The 15,466-nt window shown below is 37.6% G+C and overlaps 1 protein-coding gene across 2 annotated transcripts in view; it reads left to right on the plus strand.

Moving 5' to 3' along the window:
- Nucleotides 1-15,466, plus strand: part of SNX29 (sorting nexin 29) — a 96,479-nt gene that overhangs the window by 6,479 nt on the left and 74,534 nt on the right. For both annotated transcript variants that reach the window (XM_050317911.1, XM_050317910.1), the window contains exons 3-11: nt 146-198; nt 614-738; nt 3,480-3,660; nt 4,807-4,877; nt 5,740-5,988; nt 7,993-8,371; nt 9,119-9,237; nt 11,780-11,858; nt 12,358-12,440. In XM_050317911.1, the coding sequence (XP_050173868.1) occupies nt 146-198; nt 614-738; nt 3,480-3,660; nt 4,807-4,877; nt 5,740-5,988; nt 7,993-8,371; nt 9,119-9,237; nt 11,780-11,858; nt 12,358-12,440 (1,339 nt within the window). The remainder of the gene's footprint in view (nt 1-145; nt 199-613; nt 739-3,479; nt 3,661-4,806; nt 4,878-5,739; nt 5,989-7,992; nt 8,372-9,118; nt 9,238-11,779; nt 11,859-12,357; nt 12,441-15,466) is intronic.

The following is a 15,466-nucleotide window of genomic DNA, read 5'->3' on the forward strand; positions in this document are numbered from 1 at the left end:
GGCTGTATTTGTCAACACTTCATTTTGTGCTGCTTCCTTTTTTTTTGTCATGACTGTGCTTCTTATATGGAAGAAGTTCAGAAAATTGAATTTGTCTAGTGTAACAAAAATTTCGTAAAACTTCTTAAACTCTTTTTTCTTGCAGTGTCAAATACGATTTGGAGGAAGAAAAGAAATTGCTTCAGACTCTGATAGCAGGTAAAAGACTCTTAAGAAACCTTTAACATGCTTAGATTATGCATCATAATGACATAAAACAGATGGCACAGAATACTTGACACACTGAGAAAATTATATTACATGAAATGTAGGTGTTCTGAAGCTGAAATAACATGGCCAACAACCACTCCAGCAGGTGAAGATGATTTCTCAAATTGACTGCCAATTCTGAATGTAATCTGTGCCCCAGCTTTCCATCATCATGGTGAGGCTGTGGGTATAAGTAGATTATCCTGCCTGCAAATAATGAGATTAGTGCATAGAAGGGTCTTTCACTGCTTATAAGATAATGCTTCATTTTACATTCCCTATTCAGAGACCTGGAATCACCTTGCTTTACAGAAATGTGGTTGATTGTTCTTTTCCCATGATTTCTTTAAAACTTCTGTTGCAGAGTGACCTGTTTGTGTGCTCAGTTTGAGGCTGTGTTGCAGCACGGCCTGAGGAGGAGCCGAGGACTGGCATTAACAGCAGCAGCAATCAAACAGGCAGCAGGTTTCTCCAGTAAAACTGAAACAGGTAAGTTGTTAATTGCAACTATTTTAAGTAGTTGATGTGTTCAATCAGCTGGTGTAATTTCTAATAGAAGTTTTAAGCACTGCTGGAACTGCAGACTGGAGGTAGGATCTTCATACTTGGCAGTGTGTTGTAGCAATGCAGTGACTGTTGCTTCATACCAAGTGTCTCTAGAAATGTTGGTGTAAGGAAACTTTCTAACAGTTACATCATGTGTAGTGCCAAGTTTATTTTGAATTCTGGTAGGGATAAATGTTGTGTAATTGTGCTGTTAAGTTTTTACAACATTTTCATTCTTAACCTTGTCTTACTCCACTCTTCAACTGACATATTCTGTTGCATCAGATGTGTTTACCTTCTAAGTACTGGTGTAATTTTAGAAAGAAAACTTAAATTACTTGTGTTGTTTGAGTCAGTTTTTATTGCTTTCTTCACATTTAAAGAAAAGATTCCTCTATTTTTCTCTTCATCTTGATGTTTCTCTTGGTTTTTTAATCAGAACTATATGAAGATATTAATTCGTTTTGTTGTGAAGTTTGACTTCCAGTATTTTTTTTCTTAATCCGTGTACACATAATGGAAAGAGTTTCTTTTTGACTTTTGAAACTCTGTCAAGTGTAACGTGTTTCACTTGTAAACTCATACAGTGGAGTTTGGGGTTTTGGTGGAGTTTTTTAAAATATATTCAGTGGTGCTAGAATTGTTAATACACTTCAATCTGCAGTTATAACTTCTAGTGACACCAGACAACTACATATAATGGATATTACATTAACACAAACTGTGTAGTTTGATATAATGATGTTTTAAAATTGCTTCAGCAACGGACTCATTTCCTGTGGCAGATGGGGTGAAATGTTGAGCCTTGTGTGCTCACTTTCCTGCTAATGGGTTAGAGCCTCCAGGCTGGGCTTTTTTGGGAGCTAAAGTAGCTATGCACCTATGCTACGGTGAGTTTTCCATGTTTGCCTCCTTTACTTAGTAATGGGCAAGAACCCGACCCTTTGCTGGCACTAAATGAACAAGTGAGACAAATTCAGCTGTTTACAACGTCCTTATAGATTTTTCAGCTCTTCAGTGGGCTTTTTTCCCCCCTTGTGTGTTTTTGTAATTGGGGATTGGATATTCTGTGGTCTCTTTCAGACTCTGGGTGGTTTCCATCTCTTCAGTAGGTTGTGGTTTGGTTATCTGCAACTGTGAATCTTGTGCTTTGGTGCAGAGAATGTTCTTCCCTGTTCCGTTCTCTCTGATTTCTTATGATTCTTATGCTATCTCTCCTGTCTGTTGTTAAGGTCGAGGGTGTCTGAAATTTTTGATCCTGTGTTAGTGGTCAGAAATACAAAGGTCCGTCTCTGATTCTTGGGAGTTCAGTACCAATTTAGCTACATGTTGGTGTGTTTGTGTGTGTTACTTGGGCGCTTGGCAGTGAGGGGATGTGGAGGAAGAGGAGAAAGTCAGGAAGGTTATTTATGGTTGGGGAGTGGAAGGAGGAAGAAAACATCATTTGTAGTCCTGAGGAAGCTTTAGCCATGTGTGGAAGGTCAAGAACAAAACCATGGCTGCTTTGCAGCAAACAGAATGCTGTACAATGACTTTTTTTTTTTTTAAATGGAATTGCAGGCTCCCTTGCATTTATCTTTACAAATTACTGTGTTGGGTTGGTATGGTTTTGCCTTTTTTTTTTTTTTTTTTTCCCCCTGAAAGCAGTTGCAAAGTATTTCTATATTTATATCACTTTCAGGCACATGAGTCTGGTATGATTTATATCCTGTTCTGTCTAGCATAATCACAGGTGTCATCTTTTTTTTTTAGCACAGTGGGATACTGCTGTTTAGGCTATAAATTCAGGCTTTGACAATTGAAAAATAAAATTGTTCCGCAGTGGCTTCTGTTTGAAATTCACAGATCCTTCATGACAAACTGTACTTAATGATTGCCAAACTATACCATATTGTAATAATTTTAAGTTTTACACATGAATGATCTGATTTTTTTTTTGTTGTTGTTTTCACCCTGAGAAAATGGTAAGAGGTAAATTGTGATGAATATGTCCCTAAAATATGTTCTTACTCTGTTAGAAAGAGGAATATGCAAAATACTAGGTCTTTTGTTTTACATTTACAATTACTGATGTAGGTTTTTTGTTACCTCCAACTGAGAAATTTGAGGCAAGAAACCCTTTTATCAGTATTTGGTGACAGGGCAAGCAAAGTGTTTTATTGTAAAGAGGTATTGTTGCCTTTTAAATGCAACACTTTTGTTTTCTAAAGTAACATGAATGTGTCATTTGCACCTCTGCAAATTCTGGAGTTCCTGTTCCTTTGGATGTAGCTCCTACCATTTCACAATCAGCAGTAAGATAGAGGTCCAAAGAATTTGTCTTTCTTTGCATAAGATATTCTCAGTTGAACACCCAAACCTGTCCTATGGATGAAATAGTGGCTTAAATGTGCTTTTAAATGTGATTTCTTTGTAAAAGCGTAAGATTGAATCCTTTAACTTGTACGTTTGGCTTTTCAATGAAGTGAAAAGTTCTAAGTGCTTAAATAGCTCAAGTCCAGTAGAAATAACTAACCTATTTAACAGGAGGGTTGCTCCAAGATGGTAAATGATTCACCTTTGTTCAAAGTATAGGTAACAAAGCTACCTGATTGTTTTACAAATTTGCATGTAAATACATTCGGGCATGAGCTTAGCAGTTTTCTTGGTTGGATTATGATTAATAATGACTTATTCAATTGCAGAGCCGGTGTTCTGGTACTATGTGAAGGAGGTCCTGAACAGGCACGAGCTGCAGCGCTTCTACTCCCTGAGGGCCATCAGCACGGACATCGGCAGGGGCCGGGCCTGGCTGCGCTGTGCGCTGAATGAGCATTCCCTGGAGAGATACGTTCACATGCTGCTGGCAGACAAGAATCGACTCAGGTGCTGCATCTGCTATCTTTGTAATGCAGGAATTGAATTGACAAATAAAGTACTGAGAGTAAAAAACCCCAGACAACCGACCAAAGGCCACGGCTGTAATAACACAGCCTATTCACTGCTGTGCTGGTCAAACCACTCCACCTGATTCTTTGGTTCGTTTTTAAAATTTTTGGCAGCCATTAAGATAGTGACTTGTGCCTGTATCAGCATGTGACCTGAAACTGGCCTCATTCTACCTCATGAGAATCTGTTTCTATCCTCATCTTCATTTCAGTCCTCTTTCCTACCTCCCTTCCTTGTTCTTTCAGCAGTTTTCCTCACTGAGACATTGGTCCCATGCTTTGAGGTGCCCCTCTCCTTCCATTAAGATAGTACACAATTGCAGCCTTGAGCTGACCAATTCCTGTTGGGCTGACCAATTATTGCCTGTTGCCTTTTGGGGATGCTCATCCTGTAATTGCGAACTCTAGCAGTGAAATAGTGGGGAGCTGCTACTGCAGAGCCCTTGGAAGTGGTTTGGTAACAGTTTGTGAACCTTCTGTTACAGTTACTGGGGATAACTTGCATTGTGAAATCCTGAAGTGCTTTGGATGTGCAAAATGCACTTAAGTTCACAAACTGAGTCCTACCTTTCTCCTCACGCATCTTCAGCTCCTGTTCCCTTTGAAAATTTGGGGTGTTCTCCTTGTTTGATCAGTAACTGTTGGCTTGATCAAGTCCAGTGGATCCAGCAGAGAAAGCCATTCTTTCCATTTGCATTGATTAATGGATGTACTGGATAAGGTTATTGCCAGAATTGAGCTTGTTAATTCCTCCTTTTAATTTTTATTTTTTTCCAGTCTTCTGTAGCTTGCTTCCAATATAAAATCAAATGAAGACAAATGAAACAATAAGGAAAATCTGAAAACCATTGTGAGGAAATTAGTGACTTGAATTGCTATGTCACTAATTACTCTCATGCTTTTAGCAATACTTGCTCAGTATCAGGATTGTCAGCACACTCTGCAATGTAATACTATTTCTAAAAAGGTTTATTCCAGAATCCATTGGTGTAATCTTACTTGTTTTTTTGAGTTTTCTTGTTTTTCAGAAGTGGAATGTACATTAATGTAGGACTACCTATTCTTTTTTCCTTTCAAATTCTAGTGTCTTCTATGAAGACTGGTCTTTTATGATGGATGAAGAACGTTCCAGTATGATCCCTACGATGGCAGCTGGTAAAACTTCCTGTTAAATATTGGAAAACTGTTGCCTTTTGGAATGTTACGTCTATTTCTGGTTGTGAGGAGCTTCCCTAACACACTGCTTATGTGGAGAATGTGTGTCAGAGGCACAGTCAGGGTGAATTGGCAAGGTATTATGCCAGTTTATCCTGTGAATTGATGGGTTGTGAAAATGTGGATCTGGCCTTCCTACAGTTCAAAAGTCTTTCACATAAATGATTTTACTCTTCAGCAGTCAAGGCTAACTTAAAACTGGTGCAATTCAGAGAAAACAAAGTGGCCTATTCCTAACTAGAAAAGGGTAATGATAGAATTTTATAGTAAGATCCAAGTTATAGGCAAATACAGGTAAGAAGAGTAGCAGCAAGGAGTGATAACAAATAATTTCCTTTTCTAGGGTTTGACCACAGAAGTGTTGTATTATTACCTCTTATACCCATTTTCTCAGATACATGGTCATGTTTGTTCTACAAAACAAAGTACATGGGAGTTTTTGGTAATAGAGTATAGGAACTCAACACGTACTGAAGTTGCAGTGAAAGGGGTTTAAATAAAAGGTTATAAAAAAATGAGTTCTCAGTACTTATTGCTTATTTAATGTGCAGCTGAACAGCCATCAAGATGAATTCAGAGCTGATTGCATCAACTTGAACATAATCTAAAAAAGAATGAATGGTACATGAAAGAATAAGAATTCATGCATGGAGAACTGTGGGAAATTTTGGGGAAAAATATTTTACATGTCATAGCTTTGTTAATCCTCAGGTTCTGTGTTTTCAGCTTTTGTGTGAAGTATAAAGTGTTAACCATGAAGTGCATTTTTGGTCTCTTTTTTCCCCCTTTCCTTTATTTGAAGGTCTGAACTCCATCCTTTTTGCGATCAACATCGATAACAAGGATTTAAATGGGCAGAGCAAGTGCACACCCACAGTGTCTGATCTGTTAAAGGAATCCACCCAGAACGTAACCTCACTGCTGAAGGAATCCACGCAGGGGGTGAGCAGCCTCCTCCGCGAGATCACCGCGTCCTCTGCTGTGTCCATCCTCATCAAAGCTGACCCCGACACCGACCCCCTGCCCGTTCTGCCCCGCAGTGTAAATGCTGGTAAGCTCTGAGGCGGTGCTGGGGTCAGTCAGAAACTGAGCAAATATTCGGGTGTGTTTACGTGACTTTTTCATTTCCACTTAATGCAGTATTATAGGGCAGAAATCTTAAAAATAAGTGTGTGCTGAACAAACAAACTAGTTGAGTGTGTAATAAGAAGTATGGAATGTTTTAGAAATGCTAGTGTGAATGCTGGATGGTAACTGTATTTCAGCTTTCTTGCATCACTGTGAGAGGGATGCTAATGTGTGTTATTGGTAGGGCTTTGCTTGTGGCCTGAATTTCAGTTTCTTATAAGATTATGCCTTGCAGTTCATGATGTAATGATCTTTCACTTTTAATTTATTTTCTTTTGGCACTTTTATCAGTCAGAAATACCCTACTGTATATCTGCTATTATATATCAGATACAAATCTAAGCTTGTAATCTTCTTCAAGTAGGACCCCTATTTACAGTCTGAGTTCCTATGCAAAATGACATCCCTGAACCAAAATGAAAATTTAGTCATATGCCCTTTTTACCTTTAAATGTCTTAGTGTTACAACCAGCTCGTAGGATGTCAGTTATAATTTGAAAATAGTCAAGCAAAATATGATTTTCATTACATGTTTTCAGTCCCCAAAATTGCAAAGGAATATTTTATTATCTTTGTTTCTGGAAATTGAGCTGAAAGACTGTTTGGCTTTGTAAAGGTACAAAACTGCAGGAAGATTTATGTGCTTTTCAATTAAGAAATGAGGTTGGAATTTAGGAATTAAATTGTTTTGCTTTATGAGAAAAAGGCAAAACCCCCACATGTGAAAGCTGTCTGCTAGGAATGGAACTGGAGATAAAATCTGGTTTTTATTGGCATTTAAAATAGACATTGTCTCAAAACATGGTTTTTGAAGCAAACTTGTGGTAAAGCTTTTGTTGTTTAGCACTTAAATGAGATTAAAACTGTAGGTGATACTTGACTTGGGATAACTTTGTTAGTACAGAATAGGCTTGCAAGATGGAATGAGAGAATAATTGACCATATGCTGCATCTGACTCTACAACATAATGTACATTATGTGTACAGTACATAAAATGGACAACTTACAGTAAAATGTCACTTTAAAGAAATGAGTTTGTTCAAATGCCATTACATGTGGGATGTTAGAGCAAGTCAGATGTTTTCATTAAAGTCTGTGTTCTTTGTTGGAATTCTGTTTGCAAGCAGAATGGGTTTTAACATCCTCTTGAAAGTATGGTTTGTGGATATAGAACAGCTGGATTTGAATTTAACAAAACAGTTTAGTCCCAATGTGAGTTGTCTTGGTGAGTAATTTCCGATATTTCTTAGAGTGCTTCAGCTTCATGTGCACATAGGATTTAGTGAGAATAGGTAATAATTTAAAAATAGGTGCCATCAGTGAATAGATCTGATGTAATCCAAGGATTTCAGTGTATTTCTAGATCAAGAGCTAGGGGGGAGGGAGCAAGTTTAGTGTCTTTTTCTGAGAACTGCCTGCTCAATTTTTATAGAGTAGAGACAAACCTACCTCTGTTTGATTGCAAGTTGTGGATTTTGTTTGTGTTGTGAGTTTGTTCTTCTTAATTTTTTCTCTCTGGAAGTGTCTCATGTTTTCTCTGGTGGGTAGACATGCTGTGCAATACAAACTAGAATATACACTAGATGTGTTTCATGGGAGAAAGGGACAGGAAGGCTAACTTTTAATCTTAAATTTAATTCTGTGAGTTTGTTCAACTTTTTTTTTTTTCCGGTTCCAATTGAATAATGTTATGAATGCACCTCCAAAATGTCTTCTAAAATCTGAATTATTTAAGGCAGGTAAAATGAAGATGGTAATTAAAGATTTAAAAGCTCACGTGTATGGAAAGATAATGAATGCCTTGTAGATATAAGTGACTTTTTCTTTACTGAAGTCATTTAGTACATGAGCTCTTTTAAGGAAAAAAACAGATTTACCATATTGTTTCTCTCTTCTAAACTATGTAAAACTTTGTATTGCTACTAGATTTGAGATATAAAAAAGATCGAAAAAAGAAGAAGAGAGTGACCAATATTATCTCATTTGATGAAGAGGAAGATGAGCAAAATTTGGGGGATTCCACAAAGACTCTGATTACAGGAGAAAGTTCAGAGGAGAGTGTAGACAGATCCTCAGTCCTTGCATTATCCTCCTCTGAAAGCACTCTTGGAAAAAATGTGAATGGGGATGAAAGTAACAGTTCATGGAAGAGCAATTCATTCCCTCATTCCCTCATGAACGGAGAGTACGAGTACCAGAAACTGGATGTGAAGAGCATTGATGATGAAGATGCAGATGAGGATGAGCTGTATGGAAAAACATTAGGAAATAAAGGCACAGAAGGTGAAACTGAAGCTTCTGAAAAGTAAGTAACGGGGCAGGAGCTAGTGGGAAACTTGCCATGCTTCCCATCCACCCTTCCCTGTTCTTCGTAGGCACTGGCAAATTGATGTGTTGAACTGAACTGTAGGGTTTCTCTCTTTTTTTTTTTTTTTTTTTCTTTCCCTCTATTCCTCCTCCTCAACTTTTTTTTCCTTTTTTTTTTTTTTTTTTGTTTTTCCTTGTTTTTTCTTGATCATTGTTTAAACCATTTGGGCCACTGCATTGATGATATTTTGCTTTTAAGTTCCACTGAAATCCCAAATTTTGAGACTGAGTTTTCTCATTCTCCTTGAAGTGCTCAGTTGTTTAAATATTTGCATGATATAGCCTGGCTATAATTCTGGCCTACTCGATGTTTCCTTATTCTTAATATGATATCAATTCTATTTTGCCTTCACAGTAAAAACCTCTATTTTAAACAGAGTAAACCTGTTTACATTAGAGTAGATAGTTAAAAACCGAGAGAGAATGAATAATTTTAAATACTAATATGCTTGCTTTATTTCTGACAGAGAAATTAGTTTGGAGAAAAAGGCAAACACTGTTTGTGTCATCTACTTTGGAATGTCTGATCTTTAATGGATTAATGCATTGGCCAGGATGAAGTAAAGGCAGATTGAAGTAAAGATTTTTCTTGAAGTAGCATCTCTGAAGGAAATGTGTGCATTATGAACGTGGATATTGACTGTGTAAAGAGATTGTTTTGCTTGCTTGTTTGTTTTAAATCTAGGCCTCATGAAATAGGCACTTGCAGTTCTCAGATATGCAGTTGGACTCCTCTGCAGGTCCTCAATGATGACTCAGATGTGCTGTTTCCTGTCAGTGCTGTTGGCTCTTACTCCCAAACAGGTGGGTATTTAATGCACAGAATTCCAGCAACCTTTATAGTGGAATTTCTAACATGGGACAATGGCAAGAAATAAGGGGATTGTAAGGACATAGAACATACTGCATATCTGGAATAGAAAGGAATTAACATTCATTCTAGTTCTGAATCAGAGTTCTTCATTTGAGTTGAGGAGGGTTTATCAGTGTCAAAATAAACCAGAGTTTTGTTGGGATTAAACTGTGGTCTTGTATGGTATTTTATTAAAACTTCAGGTATACTCATTTTTTTAAGTGACCATTAAAGAACTTCTCAGTGGCATTAAATAATGTTTTAATAGTAAAATGTTTAATATTTTTTGGATATACATTTTGTGAGCCAAGAGTTTAAGTGGATTGTTAATTGAAGGCCTGTGAGAAAGTGTAATTCAGCTCTGTAAGTTCAGTGATTAAAAATGGGAATCATAAAATAAGGCTGTACTGCCCTCTGCTGTATTTTAAAACATGTACCTTATAAGAAATGGCTGTGGTTCAAAATTAAAAATAGAAAGTACATTTTCATTTTTTATTTGTGCTGCTACATTTTTCAGTTTATGAAGGAATGGATTTAGAAAACATCGTGTAGTTTGTGGCATCGTGTTCTCTTAAGCTGTATGCAGAAACTGCTAGAGAACATCCCCAGGTTGAAATGTGGGATGCAATTGTCCCTGTTTCTGGGCGGTGATGGTGTGTGGAATGGGAACTCACAGTTGTTGTGAGAGTTGTAGATGTCTCGAGGCATCAGGACTGTGAGCTGGGCTTTGTAGCTGAAATCAAAAGTCAGAGTCTAAGCCAAGATGCAGACAGATGTCCAAAGAGGACAATAACTGTAACAGAGGCTTACTTTTATTAAGAAGATACCAGAGACCCTTGTTTGATCTTGCTTCATCTCAGAACTGGTTTGAATACAATGCTCAGACTACTAGAGATGATCAACAGGCCCATTCAGATCCCTCTGGCACAGTACACAGATATTTTCAGTTCTCCTTCTGTCTCTCTTTGTGATAAGCCCTGTGGTCCACTCTGGAGTGATCCAACACTGGGCTGATGAAAGGGATCTTCATCACTTGCAGGAAAGAGCAGCCCAGGCCCTGCTGTGTGTGCTGTGCTGATTTCAGCTGTCCCTGAGCCCTCGTGGGCAGTGTGGGGCTGCACCAAATGGCCCATCCTGCAACCCAAATGGCACCCAGGGAGGGAGGGGGATGCGCACGGATACATCACCCTCCTCTCAGCCACACTGACAGGTTGATGAGATTGAAAGCTGCCTTGGGCAGTTGTTTGCTTGACTTTGGGAGTTACACTTGTGCTGCAGATGAATGATATCAGAAGGAATGTGCTTTAGCTTATTCTGAGGGCACTTCAGCCCAGTAACTGGCAGGCTCATTATTGTTATAACACCATTTTTGTTAAAACAATCTTAAACAGCTCTTGTAAAATACATAGTTTAACCCAATACTTTGGTTTATAGGTCTTAATACAGATAAATAACAAGACACATATATTTGGAATAGATTACAGCTTAGTCTGTCGTGTTGTGTGGTAATATCTGTGTTTGCAGTTTGAGTCTGTTGCAGTGCTGCAGGGATGTGTCAGGGCATATCATATCTCCATGTAACAAGGAATGAGAAAGCCTCAGTCAAAATTCAGTTGCTTGGAACAAAAATGGAGTATGCATTTTAGGAACTGAGCTTCAGTAAACTCTACAACTTAAAAAATTAATTTTCTCCTCCGTAGTCTTTCTGACATAACTAATTCCTATTAACTGGTTTCCTAGAATTCCCACTTTTAATCTGTGCTATTTTAGGTCATGATTTTAGGATTGCCTTATGGTAACTTTGTAACCCTTACATAGTGAGATGCAGAAAATATCAATAAAATATGATTTTTGTTTCTTTCCACATGAACTTCCTTAATGACAGGCCCAGTGATGTGTATCTCTTGATCCCGACAGTTGTGGGTCTGTGGACAGATGCGTATTATTCATGCTTTTTAGACAATGGCTCATCTGTCTGATTCCTGATGTTTACTCCATAGACACAAGGAGCCAGAGAAGAGCCATGGTGCTCTGTTGGGAATACATAAAGGACTGGTGTCTTTGCAAGGTCTCATGTGCTGGGGACTAACCACAAATTCTTCTGTGAGTCCCAAACAGATTTGTAGTGAGTAGCAGATGCCATGTGGTGGTTGAAGTCCTGGGGCTTGCAAAAATAACATCAGTAAGAAGTCTCTTCATAGCTTTGCAACACTGTTAGTGTAAAATGTGCATATAAAATACCAGGTAGGAATTGTGCAATACTAATTTTTTGGATGATGGCTGTGTTCCTAAGGGACTTTACAATCCTGCTGGCATTCGGGGTGAATGTGCAAAAGCCAACTTTGGAGAAAGAATTTAAAGTGTTTCAATCTTTAGTAAAGATGAGTATTTCTATTTAAAAATGTAACTACCTTCCTTCTGCATTTGTTTATGTTTTATTTTTTTAAAGCACTGTAAACTGGAGAAAGCTAATGCTTGTGCATTCTACTTTAGATAATTTGGAGAATGGAGAGGGGCATGAACATGTTCATCCAGTAGAACTGGTTCCAAGAAGAGCTGATCTCCCTTACAGGTATGTGTCAAATATGTTTTCCTTAAAAAAACCCTTCACCCTGTAGCTGACAACTTATTATTGTTACTTAATGCAATCAGTACTGGAAAACCAACTCCTCATCTGGGTACTTGGGCAAATGTTTGGAAAGACAAATGCAAAAAACCTGCACTTCCCTTTTTGCCTGATTTCATATACTGAACCTCTCCTAATTATCTGGAAGAATTCACATTGTCATGTCAAATAACAGACAGGCTTGGCCTCCTGGTTTTGAAATGTTATTTTGATTTTTTTTTAATTTTATGTTTACTTTATTCTCCATGGCCTGCTAACTTGGAGGGTTTTTTTGTGTGTATTCTTAAATCAGGCTCACAGGAGATGCATTAAAGGATAGTTAAATTAAGTTATTAAATATGGGTGAATAGGATGACAGTTCTAGTTTCTGGAATGTTTTTTTTCTTAAGATTTGAGTTTAGGATTTTGTTTCCATTTATTGATTATGCTGTACTTTTATGACTAGAGTGGAAGTCAGTTCTCCAGCACAAGTGAATACTTTAAGCAGTATGTTGCCTTCAGCCACCGTGCCAGAATCCATGACAATTAGTAAGTACTACCTTGCTGTAACTGTAACTTTGAAAGACCTATAATTCTTTCTATTTTTATTTCAGTAGGATCTGTTTAGAGAGGCATAGAGCACTCCATTTCTGATGTGCTGGCCACATTAGAAAGAACTGCTCTAAAATGATTTTTGTATTGGCAGATCCCAGCTTAGGGTTCATTGCAACTGCTATGTCCTTATAGTAGATGTGGCCTCAGCAGTTAAATGAAAAATGATGATTTAATTTGATTAACATCTTTAAATGTGCAAACTCTGAAAACACTTATGGTTGGTTCCAATGTGGTCTTACTTATTTTTCCTGCTTTCATTAATGCTTAGTCAGAAAAAACAAAACAAACACAGAATTCTTTCTGTGTACACTCAGTCTGTGATTTTGATATAAAAATCTGTTCCAGACATAAATATGGGCTTTCATATGCAAAAGCTTTAGTTAAGATGAAGGTGGAGAACAGTTGTATTTTCAGTGGTATTCAGAGTAGAACTAGTCAGGATAAAGTAGCCTTTGCTGTAGAAATAGATTAATAGAAGCACAGGCAGTTTGTTTACCCCATCTTTAATCTATTTACTTGTCGAACAAAGATGTAGTTCCTAAACTGACTGTCCAAACATGTGAGCCAGTATGTGTTGATGTTCCTCACAGTACAGAATGTTCTGTAGCTGAACTGGCTTTGTTCCTAAAGCTCTTGAGTGTGTGTTTGTTTCTTCTTATAAATTTAAATATGTTCAAGTTTTAAATTATGACTTTTGGGAAGTTAGAAGTGACGCAGCCAAGATTCTTTACTGAAACTGAATCGTGAAATCAACAAAATGGGTGAACCCTTAAGATATTCTAATCTCACTTTTTAAAGTCATGTTCAGATGCTGTCTGTGTCAACCTGTGTTAAAGGAGGTGACTCTGCATTTTCACTGGGCAAGGTTCAGGCTCTGGCACTGGTCTGCTGGCTGAGCTTTCCAAAGCTAAACAATCCTTTTGCAAAGTACTCCATAAAGTGGAAAACCAGTCTGAGACATAACTGAAGGTCTCTAGATGGAGTTATTGTTGCTAGTTACTGTGATCCTTTGGTCATTAGGTGTTCTCTGCTGATGTTATTACTGCAATATCCTTTTGTTCTTACATTTTTATTTTTTCAGTCGCAGCCCTTCCATGGGAATGTTTGTGTCGTTCCTGCCCTCCACTGATTCTGTTGTTCCGGAGGTGTCAGGGACCAGCAGGGGCCGCAATTGGTCTCCTTCAGTTGCTCGGTTAGTTCCGAGGTGCAGGGGAGGCAGCTACAAAATAGAAAGAAAATCCTGAGATTTTCAACTCTTGATGCTTGGCAATTTGTAAATGAAATGGAGACACAGGATCAACAGAAGCATGCATGCTGTCATTAGTTTCCCGTTTCAGAGAAGGCGTTGGGGGAAGGAATTGGGGGAGGGAAGCATTTCAAAAACATCCACAAAGCTAATAGGACACTTAGTAAATAATCATAATTGTAATCAAAATTCAGATGAATATGCATTTCTAGTATTAGTCAATACCTTTATAATAGCTGATCCCAGCTACATTCAATAAAAATGCTTTTCCTCAAGTTTGTTGTTATTGGTCACAGATTCTTTGCACAGGAAGAATTTGGTGCCATGGCAAAGTCAGACACTGAGGCTCTTTTTCTCTATTGCAATTAGCAGAAGAATTATTAAATGGTGAGGCTTATAGCTTGGTTGCATAGCAACTGATTCTAACACATCAGGCAAGAAAAATGGAATGCAGTAGTGCAGTGAGAGATAGCTGTGAGGTCTCCAGTGACTGGATTTGTGTGCTTCTTACTTCTGGAGACAAAACCTGAAATGAATTTTTTTTAATTATATTCTTTTCCTGCTTCCTTTCCAACTTATTAGTATAGTACTAACCTTTCCTTACTTCTTTTGATATGCAGGCTAGAAAATTATGTTGTGAGAAACTGTAATTTAAAATTTCTGCTGTTTTGAATTATTTTCCTGGATTCATGTCCCATGCATTTGTAAGGTATAGGTTAACTCAACAGCACATACAGCCCAAAAATATTAATACCACTGAAGAGAAATCATAATCCATAGTTACTTTTGCTGTGAATGTGAGACATCATTTGAAAACTTGTCCTATTTTACAGATCATTGTGTCTTAGAACCAATTTTATTAAGATTTTTTCAGAAGTTTTATATATATGTATATATTATGTAATTTCCCAATTAAAAAAAAATTGGATTTGTCTTGTCATATTTGGATCACAAATGTCTTTGTCTGTTCCAAAGTGTTGCCATTGAAAGATTGTTTTCAGCATTGTTTTGGTGAAAAACAACCTCTCCTACCAGCACAAGTCTCCTCATTCTGTTTTTGCAGTGGAAAAAAAAGAAGTTCAAAAAATTTCATTTTAGAAGGATGCTACCTGTGTCCTTCTTTACAGGGTTCTTTTATTATACTGCTATTTTTAGTAAATAATTGGTAATTTAGTTTTTTCACTATCATTTTCTTCAGATTTTAAAATTGGGCTTGACCACAAAGGTTAGCAGAGGTTGCAGCTTTGTACATCATTGCATATTTTTTCATATATTCTTGAGAAAGCCCCCATTTTTTCACAATCACCGAAGAACTTCACTGAATAATCAAACCTGTAAGTCAATAGGGTGTCTGCTTTTGTACTTTCTGTGTCCTCTAAACAGCTTCTGACCTGTTCTGTCACCTGGGTGCCACTGGTCACTGACAGGTACTAAATTTTCGTGACTTCTTTGAAAGCACAGCTGTGGAAAGAAAATGTTTGTGTTTCATCAGTGAGAGCAAAGCTGCAGTTCATCTTACACACTTATTTTTGGTCAGGACCCTTCTGTGCAGTAGAAGGCCAGCACTGGATTGTCTAATTTGTTTCCTATTAAAATTTACCCTATGAATAGTGATGTGACAGGATAGTATTTACAAGATTCTTGAGCACTAAATAAAGACTCAACAATCAGTGTTCATGCAGGGAGCTTAGGGAGCATAAAACTCCTCATGTCT

The sequence above is a fragment of the Myiozetetes cayanensis genome, unplaced genomic scaffold, assembly GCF_022539395.1.
Source record: "Myiozetetes cayanensis isolate MyiCay16 unplaced genomic scaffold, myiCay2020 scf20-37, whole genome shotgun sequence".
Classification (NCBI taxonomy): Eukaryota; Metazoa; Chordata; class Aves; order Passeriformes; family Tyrannidae; genus Myiozetetes; species Myiozetetes cayanensis.